At 38.6% G+C, this 14,039-nt stretch overlaps 1 protein-coding gene across 1 annotated transcript in view; it reads left to right on the forward strand.

The window, feature by feature from the left end:
• Positions 1–14,039, forward strand: part of RTN3 (reticulon 3) — a 61,826-nt gene that overhangs the window by 6,219 nt on the left and 41,568 nt on the right. Inside the window, exon 2 of the mRNA XM_055091414.1 lies at positions 9,524–9,574. Within this exon, the coding sequence (XP_054947389.1) occupies positions 9,524–9,574 (51 nt within the window). The remainder of the gene's footprint in view (positions 1–9,523; positions 9,575–14,039) is intronic.

Raw genomic sequence — 14,039 nt, forward strand, 5'->3', positions numbered from 1 at the left:
CTTCAGTAGTTGTGGCACGTGGGCTCAGTAGTTGTGGCTCGCAGGCTCTAGAGCACAGGCTCAGTAGTTGTGGTGCACGGACTTAGTTGCTCCACGGCATGTGGGATCTGCCCGGACCAGGGCTCGAACCCGTGTCCCCTGCATTGGCAGGGGGATTCTTAACCACTGCGCCACCAGGGAAGCCCTCTTCCTCATTTTAAATGCCCTTGATTCCTCTCTTTCCTTCATACAACAATCAGCAAATCCTATTGATTCTACCTTCAGAATATATTCAGTGACTACTAGTTTTCTCAAGTTCCATTGCTACCACCCTGGTCCAGGCTGTTATCATAGCTCTCCTGGATCACCGCAGTTGCCTCCTAAGTGGTCTCCAGACTTTCTCCCTTGGCTCTCTTCAGTCTTTTCTCTGCACAGCAGCTGGTGTAAGCCTGCGAAAAATGTAAGTCAGATTATTTCACTCATTGGCAAATGCTCCAGTAGCTTCTGATCCCACTCAGATTAAATGCTGAAGTCCTTAGAAGGCTTATGAAGCCCTATAATATCTGGTCCCAGCCTCCCCCTTGCTCACCCAGCTTTAGCCACATTGATCTTGCTGTTCTTCACACCAGGAATACCTGTCTACTGCAGTCTTATTTGCTGCTCACTGTGCCTAGAATGCTCTTCCCTCATACATTCTCGCAGCTCTTCACTCTCTCACCTCTTTTAGGTCTTTTCCTGGCCACCTGATCTAACTTGCACAAGAGAAAAAACACCTTATAGGCCTCTCCTGCTTTATTTTTCTTACCACTTGTCATAATCTGTCGTACGGTATTTGACTTATTTATTTTGTATATTGTCTGTCTGCTACGGTAGAATATAAGTTCCATCAGAGTGGAGATTTTTGCTGCTTTATTCACTGCTCTATCTCTAATGCCTGAACAGAACCTGGCACAAAGCAGACCCTCACATGTTTTTGAAAGAGAGCAGAGACCTTATTGTTTTTGTTCAGCAACTAAAACTAATCCTGGGCTCATAATAGATGTTCAATAAATTTATGGAATGGATAGATAGTTGGAGAAACCCTATTCCCAGAAAAATATGCATATAAATGAAGTATTGCATGAACTTTCACAGATTCATGAACTACTATGAAATCTACTCGTAAACCTCAGGTAAAGAAAATTTGGTTTTTAAAAGTCAAATTATAGGGCTTCCCTGGTGGCGCAGTGGTTGAGAGTCCACCTGCCAATGCAGGGGACACGGATTCGTGCCCCAGTCCGGGAGGATCCCACATGCCGCGGAGCAGCTGGGCCCGTGAGCCTTGGCCACTGAGCCTGCATGTCCGGAGCCTGTGCTCCGCAACGGGAGAGGCCACAACAGTGAGAGGCCCGTGTACCACACAAAAAAAAGAAAAGTCAAATTATAAGTGTTGCAAAAACTTACACATATGGAAATTGATATATTCATTTAGGTGCTGAGGAGAGAATTTTCATGTAAGTGCATAAAACTATATCCAAATATATCGTACGTTACTGTCCTTACTTCTGGACTCTAGGTATTAAGTCCACTAATGGCTTTAATCCAGAAAATTATAACCACTTGAATGCCACATTTTGGTGTATTAGAAAGAGACTCACTTCCAATAAGGACTCAATGGTAGGCTAGTCTGATGTGTCAGAATTTTAAAATATGTTAGAATAAGTTTGATTTCCATCTTACTCCTAACAGAATCTGAGATTTTGATTTGATACGTTTCAAACATTATTTGGAGAAGGGTAAGATATTCCTAACAACAGTAAATGTAGCACTACTTTAGAAGTTGGGTTATTAAAATATTTGTAACCAATTTACTGTTTATACAGTCCAATGTTTCTTTCTTTCAGGCTTTCTAATGTTGTTTCTTTTGCAACAAGAGTTCTGCTTATTTTTCCTCTTAGATTGCATATGCATTTACTCCACAAACGTACAAAGAAAGCTTTCCAATTCTTTTTAGTGTTGTAACAGAGTGAGCATCTTGACTTATACTAGAGGGAACTACATTACTACATTAGTAGGACTAATATCCAGTAGCTACTCAAAGTCTGTTTCTGAAATAACAATTTAAACTTTTACTATTTAGTTTTCACCTAACATTTATTAAGGCTCTATAATGTTCAGGCCTCCATATTCTGTGCCTTCTACTATATGCTGCCCATCATATTCTGTGCCTTATGAAAGATACAGGGACATGTAAGGTGGCTCTTAGCCGTAAGGTGCTTCCAGTCAGGTTGGAATTTATTTCCACTAGCAAATAAATTGAATTTATTTAACTAGATATTAGATCTTATCTAGGTTTATTGGTTCCAGAGGACCAAAACATTACTAATTGGTCTATTTACTGTAGTTATGTTAGCTCTAGTAAATTAAAAATTAGCCTGCCAGTTTATGTAGATTCTCCCCATGCCTTAAATTTGGAAAGTGCTTAGTAACTTGCTTCCAAAGGGTATCGTGTAGAAGGGTGGGGAGAAGTACTACCGTGGAGAAACTTGGCAAACTCTACCTCAGCCAGGGGATCAAGGTTAATAATCATCAGTGGTAAGTCATGTTAACAGTATGAACCCTTGATATGGTATGACAAGGATGGCCCTTCATCTCAGTGAAGGGTTACCACCTCAGTGGTAATCCTCCCTAAAACTCATAACTCCAGTCTAACCATGAGAAGAACACCAGACAAATCCAAATTGAGGGACATTCTGTAAAATATCTGAGCAGTACTGCTCAAAACTGTCAAGATCATCAAAAGTAAGGAAAGTCTGAGAAATTGTCGTAGTCCACAGGAGCCTCAAGAGGCATGATGACAAAACGTGACGTGGTATCCTGGATGGGATCTTAGAACAGGAAGGGGGCATTAGGGAAAAATTAATGAAATCACAATGAAGTGTGGGCTTTAGTTATTAGTAATGTATCAATAGTAGTTCATTAACTCTGACAAATGTACAACCATACTAATGTAACATGTTAATGGCAGAAACAGTGCTGGATATAAAGCAACACTCTACAATCTTTTTGCCTTTTCTGTAAATCTAAAATTATTCTAAAATAATTTTTTTTCAAAAAGAGAGAGAGAGAAAGACTTAATCATGAAATAGAAATTATTTTGGAAGAGGCAAGCAGGTCCAAGTAATGCAGTGGAGGTCCTAGCCAGTACAAAAAGGTAAGAAAAAGAAAAAAATGGCATTAAGTTTTGGGAGAAAAATCAGTCTGCCTATTCCTGGAGCTCTGATGGGGGAGAGGGCAGTAATTGGCTCTGTTTAGCAGTTTTTACTGAGATCATGAGTTGCCATCAAGAATTGTAGTCATGAGAAAGAGTGGAAAGATTGACATTTTTTTTGTGGGCCAGCTATAAAGCAAAAAGGAAAACTAAATGATAAAAATCATTTGTTTTGATATTAGAGAGAATTTTTAAAATTTATTTATTTGGCTGCACCGGGTCTTAGTTGGAGGCACACGGGATCTTTAAGTTGCAGCATGTGGGATCTTTAGTTGCAGCACGCGAACTCTTAGTTGCAGCATGTGGGATCTAGTTCCCTGACCAGGGATCAAACCCAGGCCTGCTGCATTGGGAGAGCAGAGTCTTAGCCACTGGACCACCAGGCAAGTCCCTAGAGAGAATATTAACATTAGAGAGAAAAGATGTTTAAAAGAACTGATGAATTTCTCATTTTCATTATATTAATTTTAGATAAAATTTCAAATAGTTTATTTTTCCTTATGTATTAGAAAATGCTTTAAAAACTAACACAAAGGAAAACGCTTTGGCGTTAAATTGTAGAAGTCATTCTACAGAGTTGTTCCTAGAGTAACTTATTTCTCTAAAAAATAGTCTGTATTCTGCTGGTGTTGAAAGACAGATATCACCAAAATAAACAATTCACTGAAGCTGTCTTTACTGCAGTTTGGAAAATTCAAACAGTCAGATTTATTTAGTGTATTTTCCCCAGGTGATCTGACTGGTAGATAGAGTGATAGAGAAGAAGCACAGGCTTTCAGGAAAAGTTCAAGTTTAAATCTTGATTCTGACACTTACAAGCTTCAGTTTTTGTAAGGATTTGATTTATAATGTATATAAATACTTAATTCAGTGTCTATCACAGATATTTGGGACTCAGTAAGTGAAATGAAGCTGTTTTCAAAGAGAGGATGATTTTTTTTTTTTTTTAGTTTTGACAGTCTGTTGCAGCTTAAAGTATTATCAATATTGAAAATCCAGTGGTGTGAAGACTAATAAGATTATTCACTAAATGGTTTTATTGAAAGACCTGCTAGAGATCCCATTTTAGGTGTCCTTTTTCTCCCTTTAAGGTAACTAACCCATTCCATGTAGGTGGGGAGCATAGGTATGTGTTAGGAAGTATAAGAAAAATATATGTTCATAATAGAAAATTTAGGAAACAGAAATATAAAGACAATTAAAAATCAGTGGGTACTATATCCTTTCATTTTGTAACAATCTCTTTTTTGAAATAATACATGTTCATTTCAAAAACACAGAAGCAAGAAAAGAACTTATCCCTCTCCTCAGAGAGTAAATATCATTATCCCTTTTTCTTCTTAAATGAATTTGTATTTTTAACCAAAATGGGTTCACTTTTTTTTTTTTTTTTTTTTTTTACAAATTTATTTATTTATTTTTAGCTGCGTTGGGTCTTCGTTGCTGCACCCAGGCTTTCTCTAGCTGCGGTGAGCGGGGGCTACTCTTTGTTTCAGTGCGCAGGTTTCTCATTGCAGTGGCTTCTCTTGTTGCAGAGCACGGGCTCTAGGCACGCGGGCCTCAGTAGTTGTGGCACATGGGCCTAGTTGCTCAGAGGTATGTAGGACCTTCCCGGACCAGGGCTTGAACCTGTGTCCCCTGCATTGGCAGGCAGATTCTTAACCACTGTGCCACTCGGGAAGTCCCACATTATTTAAATTACTTTTGTAATGTTCTTTTTTATTCATTGTATCAACATCATTTAGTGTCAATAAATTTTTATTTACAATACAGTTTTTAATTAATAGTATCCCATCGTATGGATATACCAAAACCTATTTAACCAGTCCCTAATAGATTTTTATTAAATTTCCTTAATGTTTGTGATGAACAATCTTATAACTACATATTTGCACAGATTTATGGGACTTCCCTTGTGCTCCAGTGGTTAAGAGTCCGCCTTCCAATGCAGGGGATGCAGGTTCGAACCCTGGTTGGGGAACTAAGATCCCACTTGCCGCGGGGCAACTAAGCCCACACCCATGTGCCGCAACGAAAGAGCCTGCATGCCGCAACTAAGACCCGACACAGCCAAATAAATAAACAAATAAAACGTATTTGCACAGATTTATTATTTTATTTATAAATAAATCTAATTATTTATTGGAATTAGATTTCATCAGGTCCACGCATGCTTTTTTATCCCTTACCTTCTAGCAACTTCCTGGACTTTGTTCCTGCAAATATTGCTTCTTTTTCATGTTCAGTCTTTTTCCTTCTGCTTGCTCCTTTCTCTATATAAATATGCTTGTCATTTCCATTCCTAAACATCTTTCCCTTGACTCTGCCTCTCCTTCTAGCTGCTGCCCAGTTTTTAGTCCTTCCCTTTATCATCCATACTTCGCACACTTTAAACTTCCATTCACTCCTCAGTCTTCAGTGCCTGGCCCGCTCCCCACCCCTCTAACTTTAGAGTCATCAATGCTAAATTACTTGATTACTTAATTTCAGTGACCCATTTGAAAGTCTTAACCACTCATTGGCTTTTTTTTTTAATATATTCATTTATTTATTTGTTTTTATTTTTGGCTGTGTTGGGTCTTCGTTGCTGTGCATGAGCTTTCTCTAGTTGCAGCAAGCGGGGGCTACTGTGTTGCGGTACGCAGGCTTCTCATTGTCGTGGCTTCTCTTGTTGCAGAGCACAGGCTCTAGAGCGCAGGCTCAGTGTTGTGGCGCACGGGCTTAGTTGCTCCGCGGCATGTGGGGTTTTCCTGGACCAGGGCTTGAACCTATGTCCCCTGAATTGGGAGGTGGATTCTTAACCACTGTGCCACCAGGGAAGCCCCACTCATTGGCTTTTGACTCTGTTAATCGTTCTCTAAAGCTTTCTCCAAGTGACACCGTTTTCCCCCACATTGACTCCTTTCTGTCTCCTTCACTGGTGTTCTTTCTTGCTCCTCTTTAAATATTGGTAGTGTATCTCAAGATTCCATTGTTAACAGCTCTCTGATTCTCCCTGGACAAATTGATTCACTCCAGTGGTGTCAGTTCTCACCCAAATGTTAGCTCCCAGATGTTTATCTATAACCCTTACCTGTCTCCTGAGCTTATTCATATTGGTAAACAGTTTCCTCTTTGATATGCCTTAAACAACTTATTTTTTAGTGGAAATTAATATAAAGAATTCCTTCTCCTCTGTTTCATTCCCCAACCAAGTGGCATTTCATGTAGTCCTTCAGTCCTTTGATTTTTGCTTCTCCAGTCTCCAACATCCAATGACCAAGTCCAGGCCATTCTGTCCTGTCGTATCTATCCCCTTATTCCCATCCTCACTGCCTTAGTTAAGCCCTCATGTCTTGCAAAGATTATGTAGTAGCTTTTCATTTAGGTCCATACTCTACCCTGCTGCCAGAGTTGTCTTTAAAATACATGTGATATTGTGAATCCCTTACCTTCAGTGATACCTCATTATACATAATATAATCCAAATTTCATTACATGACATTTAAAGCCATTTGGAATCTGATCAGTTGTTCCTTCTCTCCAGAATGCCTTCCCCTGTCTTGTTCACCTGATGAACATCTCTTCTGCCTCTGCTGCATCACCACAATGCATACAGTTTTGCTGGTTTGTCTTTTTCAGTTGCTTGTGCACAACCATCATCTCTGTGCTAATACAGTGCCTAGACCTAGCTACTTGAAGATAATGTTTGATTTAATTAATAGTATTTGAGCATTAAGGTTGCCTTTTTTGGGTTCAGTTGCCTGTAGCATAAATATGGCATATGAGTACAACATGGTTTTGTAAGTTAGAAGACCTCATGCAATATTGTTGCAAACTACTACTGGTTATCTGTGTTCTGTATCAAAATAGATGCTATTGCATAAAACTTTGTATGTCAGAATTTTCCATTAGGAGGGGTGTCAGGTGGAGATGAAAAGTTCATAGGATCTTTTTTGTCATCAGGCTTATTTAGCATTTGGATTTTCAGGTTTGTTCAGTTGGCAGAGATTTAATGTTGCAGATAATTGCATACAGAAGTGAACCTATCTGGGGGGGCCTTCCTGGTGGCTCAGTGGTTAAGAATCCACCTGCCAATGCAGGGGAGACGGGTTCGAGCCCTGGTCCGGGAAGATCCCACATGCCACGGAGCAACTAAGCCCTGTGTGCCACAACTATTGAAGCCCGAGCGCCTAGAGCCTGTGCTCTTCAACAAGAGAAGCCACTGCAGTGAGAAGCCTGCGCACCACAACAAAGAGTAGCCCCCTCTCGCTGCAACTAAAGAAAGCCCACGCACAGCAGCGAAGACCCAATGCAGCCATAAATAAATAAATAAGTTTAAAAGAAAAGAAATGAACCCATCTGGAAACATTAAAGAAATAGATAGAAATGCTTGCTTTAACAAGGAAAGGTGAATTGTTTTTCATTTGTAGGAGTAAATGTGATGCTTCATTTTAAGATAATTAAAAAGTAGTGAATTTTAAAATTCTGGTCTTGAGTTACTGAATTACTGCCTCTTGTCCACTAAATTCTGCCTTGGTGTTAATATGCTCCATGTCTGTTGACTAAATAGTTTGCTTTTTTTTTTTTTTTTTTTGTGGTACGCGGGCCTCTCACTGTTGTGGCCTCTCCCGTTGCGGAGCACAGGCTCCGGACGCGCGGGCTCAGCGGCCATGGCTCACGGGCCCAGCCGCTCCGTGGCATGTGGGATCCTCCCGGACCGGGGCATGAACCCGTGTCCCCTGCATCGGCAGGCGGATTCTCAACGACTGCGCCACCAGGGAAGCCCTAGTTTGCTTTTTTTAACTGAAGTATAGTTGATGTTCAATATTATGTACATTACAGATGCACAATGCAGTGATTCACAATTTTTACAGGTTATAGTCCATTTATAGTTACTATAAAATATAGGCTATATTCCCTGTGTTGTATTTAGATTAGTACTTACAGATATAGTGATGGCCTAGTCCTTTAAAGCAATCTTCTCATTTTAAGTGTATTTCTAATATTTGTGAAAACATTTTTATAATTGCAAGAAAAAAAGGCGTTAAAGATCAGTATATTTAGGGGCACTTTTGGAGGGTTTTGTTTTTCACATGCTGTTTTTATTAATTTTTTTTCCATTTTTACCAATGGCAATTTATATTCTGTTTGATTATTTTTCTTTTAAGGCCAAAGGTTGTAGTGAAAAGCAAATCTCCCTCCTCCCCCAGACCTCAAAGTCCCTTTTGTTGCCAGTTAACAAATGGAGGCACGCTGTATGCACTTCAGTAGTTTGGTGTTTGTTTTTTGTGGTACGCGGGCCTCTCACCGCTGTGGCCTCTCCCGTTGCGGAGCACAGGCTCCGGACGCGCAGGCTCAGCGGCCATGGCTCACAGGCCCAGCCGCTCCACGGCATGAGGGATCCTCTCGGACCGGGGCAGGAACCCATGTCCCCTGCATCGGCAGGCGGACTCTCAACCACCGCGCCACCAGGGAAGCCCCAAGTACTTTGGTTTTTAATTTAATATATCAACATATATAGCTGTACCTCATTCTTTTTCATAGCAGCAAGTATTCCATTATTTGGATGTAACTATTTAAGTAGACATCTATTGATGGTCATTTAGATTATTCCTAATATTTATAACCAGTGCTCTTATGAATATCCTTATATACATGTCTTTGTACATGTATGCAAATATATCTGCCAAGTTAAAGAATATGTGCAGGAGGTGGCGGAGAAAGTTTATGCATTTAAAATTTTGATATATGTTGCCAAATTTAGAGAAGTATAATTTTAGAGATGGAAGATTTCTCATGTTGGTCCTGTTTTCCCAGTGGATTAATTGTGATTAAAAGTATTTAATCATTAAAAGTATTCAGGGTCAATTTTACATATTTGCCAACTATAATGTTTAGTACTCATATTTGTGACTGATTCCTCAAAATGAAGTTGAAAATGGTTACAAGCAAAATCAGTTAGTACTCAGATCCCTGTTTTTCCTTTCCCACATGAAGTTGCAGGCGAGCATTATCTTTCTTGAGGTTATACTTGTTTAAAAATGCTAGGGGTTCCTCTTTTCTTCCTTTGCAGGTGAGAATATTTGACCAAAAAATTAAATTGATTAACTTTTAGAAATGTATCTTGAAAATGAAATAAGGTTTTGCTGTCAGGTGAGTGAAAACAGTAATTGGAAATATAGCTTTGGGTTTTCTCGTCTTGCTTAAACCCAGTGAAATTAAGATGCTTGGCCAAAAAAAAAAAAAATGAAAGTTAAAGTTCAAATTCCTGTGTGAGGTTGTCAAATTCTCACGCTGTATATTTTCTTTCAGATTCCTTTGTTTCTTCCTCTCAGCCTGTATCTCTATTTTCGACCTCACAAGGCAAGTCTGTTATTTTTTGTGTGTGCATTAATAAAAGAAAAATGTTGAGAAAGAGGCTGTAACTGGGGATACGAGGCACAGGTTTTCTTTTGCCTGCAAATCCCCTAAAATAAAAACCAAATCCAAGCCAGTGCTTTCTATTTAGCAGTTTCTAATGGATTTCCCGTAAAGCTTAATAAAATAGAATGAGGCTAGGTGGACCCTTTAACATAGCATAAACTTTAGGTGTAGTTTTGAGTATTTCTTAAAAATTAAAAACTTGCCCACAGAACTTGGAGTAGATAGAATTGTGGGTCAGAAAACACACTACCTCCAGAATGCATTTGACCTATAGATTTGCTGTTATGTAACTGGTTTGGATAGGTAGTAGATTTGGAAAAACTTTTAAAGTGTGCTTCCACTGAACTAATACAGTGTCCTAGCTAGAATACTTTAGTGTGAACTTATCTGAGATTCGACCCAAGAGGTAGGCCAATTCCAAATTGCCTAGGAACATTGAACAGGTCGGTTGAATTTTTGGCAAGCAGGGCTTGTTTTCCTAGAGATTAAGTTGTGGTGTTTTGGGGGGGTTGTTTGTTTGTTTTTAATGTCAACCAGTGAGGAAGGGAATCAGAGTTGTTAACTATGTTTGTAGGGGAAGCACTGCCAAGAACCTGGAAGAGAGAGTGTGCTTCTTTGATTTGCACTAATAATAAAGTGCTGTTTCATTTGTGATGTTGTGCTCCTCCTCGAGTATAGGTCAACGGAAAAGCATTATTTTAAAAAAGATAATTAAACTCACTAGATAGGTCTAAGAAGCCTCGTGCGAAGAGTTCATTGTCCTAGCTAGAATGCAAAGTCTGGGTGCTGATTTGTTAGGAAGACTTTGACCTTATAACAATAAAAGCATAATGGGGGCTTCCCTGGTGGCGCAGTGGTTGAGAATCTGCCTGCCAATGCAGGGGACACGGGTTCGAGCCCTGGTCCGGGAGAATCCCACATGCCGCGGAGCAACTAGGCCCGTGAGCCACAACTACTGAGCCTGCGTGTCTGGAGCTTGTGCTCCACAGCAAGAGAGGCCGCGACAGTGAGAGGCCCGCGCACCGCGATGAAGAGTGGCCCCCGCTCGCCGCAACTAGAGAAAGCCCTCGCACAGAAACAAAGACCCAACACAGCCATGAATAAATAAATAAACAAACAAACATAATAGGATAAAATGAACATAGTAAATGTTTTTCAGAGTTTCTGCTTCTTAGGAAACGTGATAGATAGATAATTTGTTGCTTTTAATTCAGACTGATAACATTCAGAGTCCCCAACATTTTTATAATGTGCCTCATTGTGTGAATTTGGATATCTTCTGGGTCAAATCATGACCTTTGAAATTTAAAAAAATTGTTTACATTAAAAGATATTTTGTGAATGTTAGAAAGTAACTCAAACATACAGATTGATCCTTGGCATCTGGAACCCAACCAGATTTATTTTTCTAAGGGTTCTTTTTTTTCCTCATGAGAAATTCAATAATTTAGGCAAATAGGTATTACATTTATTCTACTCTGGAAGATAAATCAGTAAAAATATCATAGTGTAAATAGAACAAATAATTGTATTTTCTCTGTTGTATTTCAGATCTTCTAAAATACATTCTTCATAATCACTTTTTTCATACAGAAAGGGAATAATTAATATCCTCGTGTAACAATACAACCTAAGCACAACATACCTAATGTATAGAATGTTGAGAAAGATAAGTGTCATAGTTTAAAAAATTAATCCCTGTTAGGAGAAATTACATATACACTCAGGTAAAATGGAGGTAAATAGAGGATTTTTGTAATTTAAAATGTTTAAGTAGGCTTCAGTTTCAGTGAGTATGAGAGTTTGTTAAAGAAAATAGATTTGTCATTCTTCCTTTTTCTTATAGATATTTTGACCAGTGCAGATTCAGCATAGTGTTATTGTTAAAAGGGTATTGTATTGTAAAGAAGCATTTAAAAATGTCATATCCCTGAAGGTGTTCCAGTATAGCCTCTATTACTAACATTTTCTCCTGCAAAAAACATAACGGAAAAGCCATCCAGCTGGTGCTCTACTTCATTGACAGGTCTAAAGATCAGCCTATTCAGTTTTTTAAGGGCACTCCTTGGCAAGTGATTAGGTGTGTTCTAGGGTAGCCAAGTCTGGTAGCTTCTAGTCTGTCTTAATAAAACTAAGGGAAAGCAAATTGTTGGTGTACTTGGTTAACTGGATTAAAACCCCTGGAGAGAATAGCTAGGACCAGTTCCACCCAACCGCAGGCCCTTCAGAGTGACTGTCACTAGCAGGTACCTTGAGTCCATCGTTGGCAATAACCCAACTAATCTGTCTCTGGCTTCCATATCCCTTAGCCATTTAGCCTTGGAGGATTGTGCCTTACTTTTTTTTTTTTTTTTTTTTTTTTTTTGAAGCCCTGTGCCTTACTTTTATATATCTAAACCATTTCAAGCAATATGTAGCAGTAATTAAATAGGGCATTTTCATATTTAAAATGACATTTTTAATCCTGAAATATATACTTACCATTATTGGGCTTTAAGGAGATGCATGTATTAAAAGTTGTCTTTTTTTTTTTTTTTGGCCATGCCTTGCGGCTTGTGGAATCTTAAATTCCCCAACCAGGGATCGAACCCAGGCCCACCGCAGTGAAAGTGCTGAATCCTAACCACTGGACTGCCAGGGAATTCCCACAGTTGTCATTAATTTGGACTGAGAAGAAAGGGCAGTTAAATCTTTCAAAAGGAAATTATGTAATCTTTATTAAATTGTACTACCTTGAAGTATACAGCTACTTAAGCTAGTAAATTAAGTTTTTTGAAAACTAACGAATAGATTTGTGATGAGAATATCAATGGAATAATCAGTTCCTTCTTAAATAAGTTGTACTCCTGAGTAGGTGCTTTGCAGTCTTTTGCTTGAGTCCTTTTTTCTCATCAAGCAGAGTTTAATTTCAGCTTAATCCCCAAGCATCTCAAAATAAGGGAGTAAATTTTAAAGATGTTTTCCTGTACTGTTAAATAAGGATATTAACAGAGGTATAGATATGGTATGTGGCCAGTTTTTTTTTTCCGATCTTTTACTGTGCTCAGTACTTTATGTGAATCATCTCATTTAATCCTCACAGCCAATTTTATGGAGGAAAGGTACTGCCTCTTTTACTAACTGAGGAAACTGGGGTTTGAAATGGTGAAATAACTTGCTCAAGGTCACGCAGTAAGTGACACACCTAGGACTCCACCGTCCATGCGCGTAACCACTACCTACAGTAAAGATGATATATTAGTTGTATTTTAGGGTTTACCGGTATTTTTAGAGATGTCATTTTGAGGTTAATGTTAAAATCATGAGAGCAGAAGAGGCAGAAATTACTATTTTAACCATATTATTGCTATTAGTAATGTAATTTAGTATCATCTGGGGGATGTACTCCATCAGACACAAAATCAAACTGAAATTTGGTTTCTACTTTTGAAATCTTTGATAAAAAGTGGAGGCTGGAAAATACTACAATTTTCTTTAGAAAACATTGGAAGAAAAGTGGGTGAAAATAAGATTAGAGAGGATCTACCCACCATGTAGAATTGGAAGTACATTTGCAGTAATAAATATTTGCATTCAGTTTGAGTAATGCAGTAGGCATCTGGAATAGGAAGTTAAGCACTGAACTTTGGGGCAAGCGTTGAGAAAAAAAATATGCCAGTTACAGCCTTTTTTTAAACAAAAGCAAAACATTTTTCTTTGTACAAGAGAGACTTTTTGTTTAGGATCTAGCTTGGCTGCAAAGTGTCTGCTGGCTAACTTCCTATTTTGATGCTTTGGCTGAAAGTTGCTGATACTGTTTTGCACGATAATTTGTCTTTCCCTCTTGTTTTGTGAACATGAGAAAATTCAAGTGTAGAAAAACCTATACCTGAATATTTCAAGCCTCCCTTGTATGAATATGCATAGTATGTATGTGAAAAAGTAACTTAGTGGTTTACTATAGGCTGGCACCCTTTCTTTGCTGATGTGTATGCTTTTTCCTTGTTACAGGTATCCTTTGAGTTAAAAGTAATGAATTTCCTGAGGGGGGGTAGTAACCAAATGGTAACTCCAGTATAGCATAATTCTAAGTTATTCACTCTTTTAAGGAAGAAGTCTCATACAACATTTATTATTGCTTACTTGTTTCTAGATCACATTGTGTTTTCATTATTAAGTTATAAATAAAACACTTAAATAAAAAAGTACTAATCCTTTTTCTAAAAGACAGTTTGGGGAATAAGAAACAAAGTAAAGAGACGGGTGTTTTTTGTTTGTTTTGTTTTGTTTGTTTTTTGCCACGCCACTCGGCTTGTGGGATTTTAGTTCCCCGACCAGGGATGGAACCCAGGCCCACGGCAGTGAAAGCACCAAGTCTTAACCACTGGACTGCCAGGGAATTCCCTCAAGTTACTGTACTTTAAAA

This window comes from Physeter macrocephalus, chromosome 16 (genome assembly GCF_002837175.3).
Source record: "Physeter macrocephalus isolate SW-GA chromosome 16, ASM283717v5, whole genome shotgun sequence".
Taxonomy (NCBI): Eukaryota; Metazoa; Chordata; class Mammalia; order Artiodactyla; family Physeteridae; genus Physeter; species Physeter macrocephalus.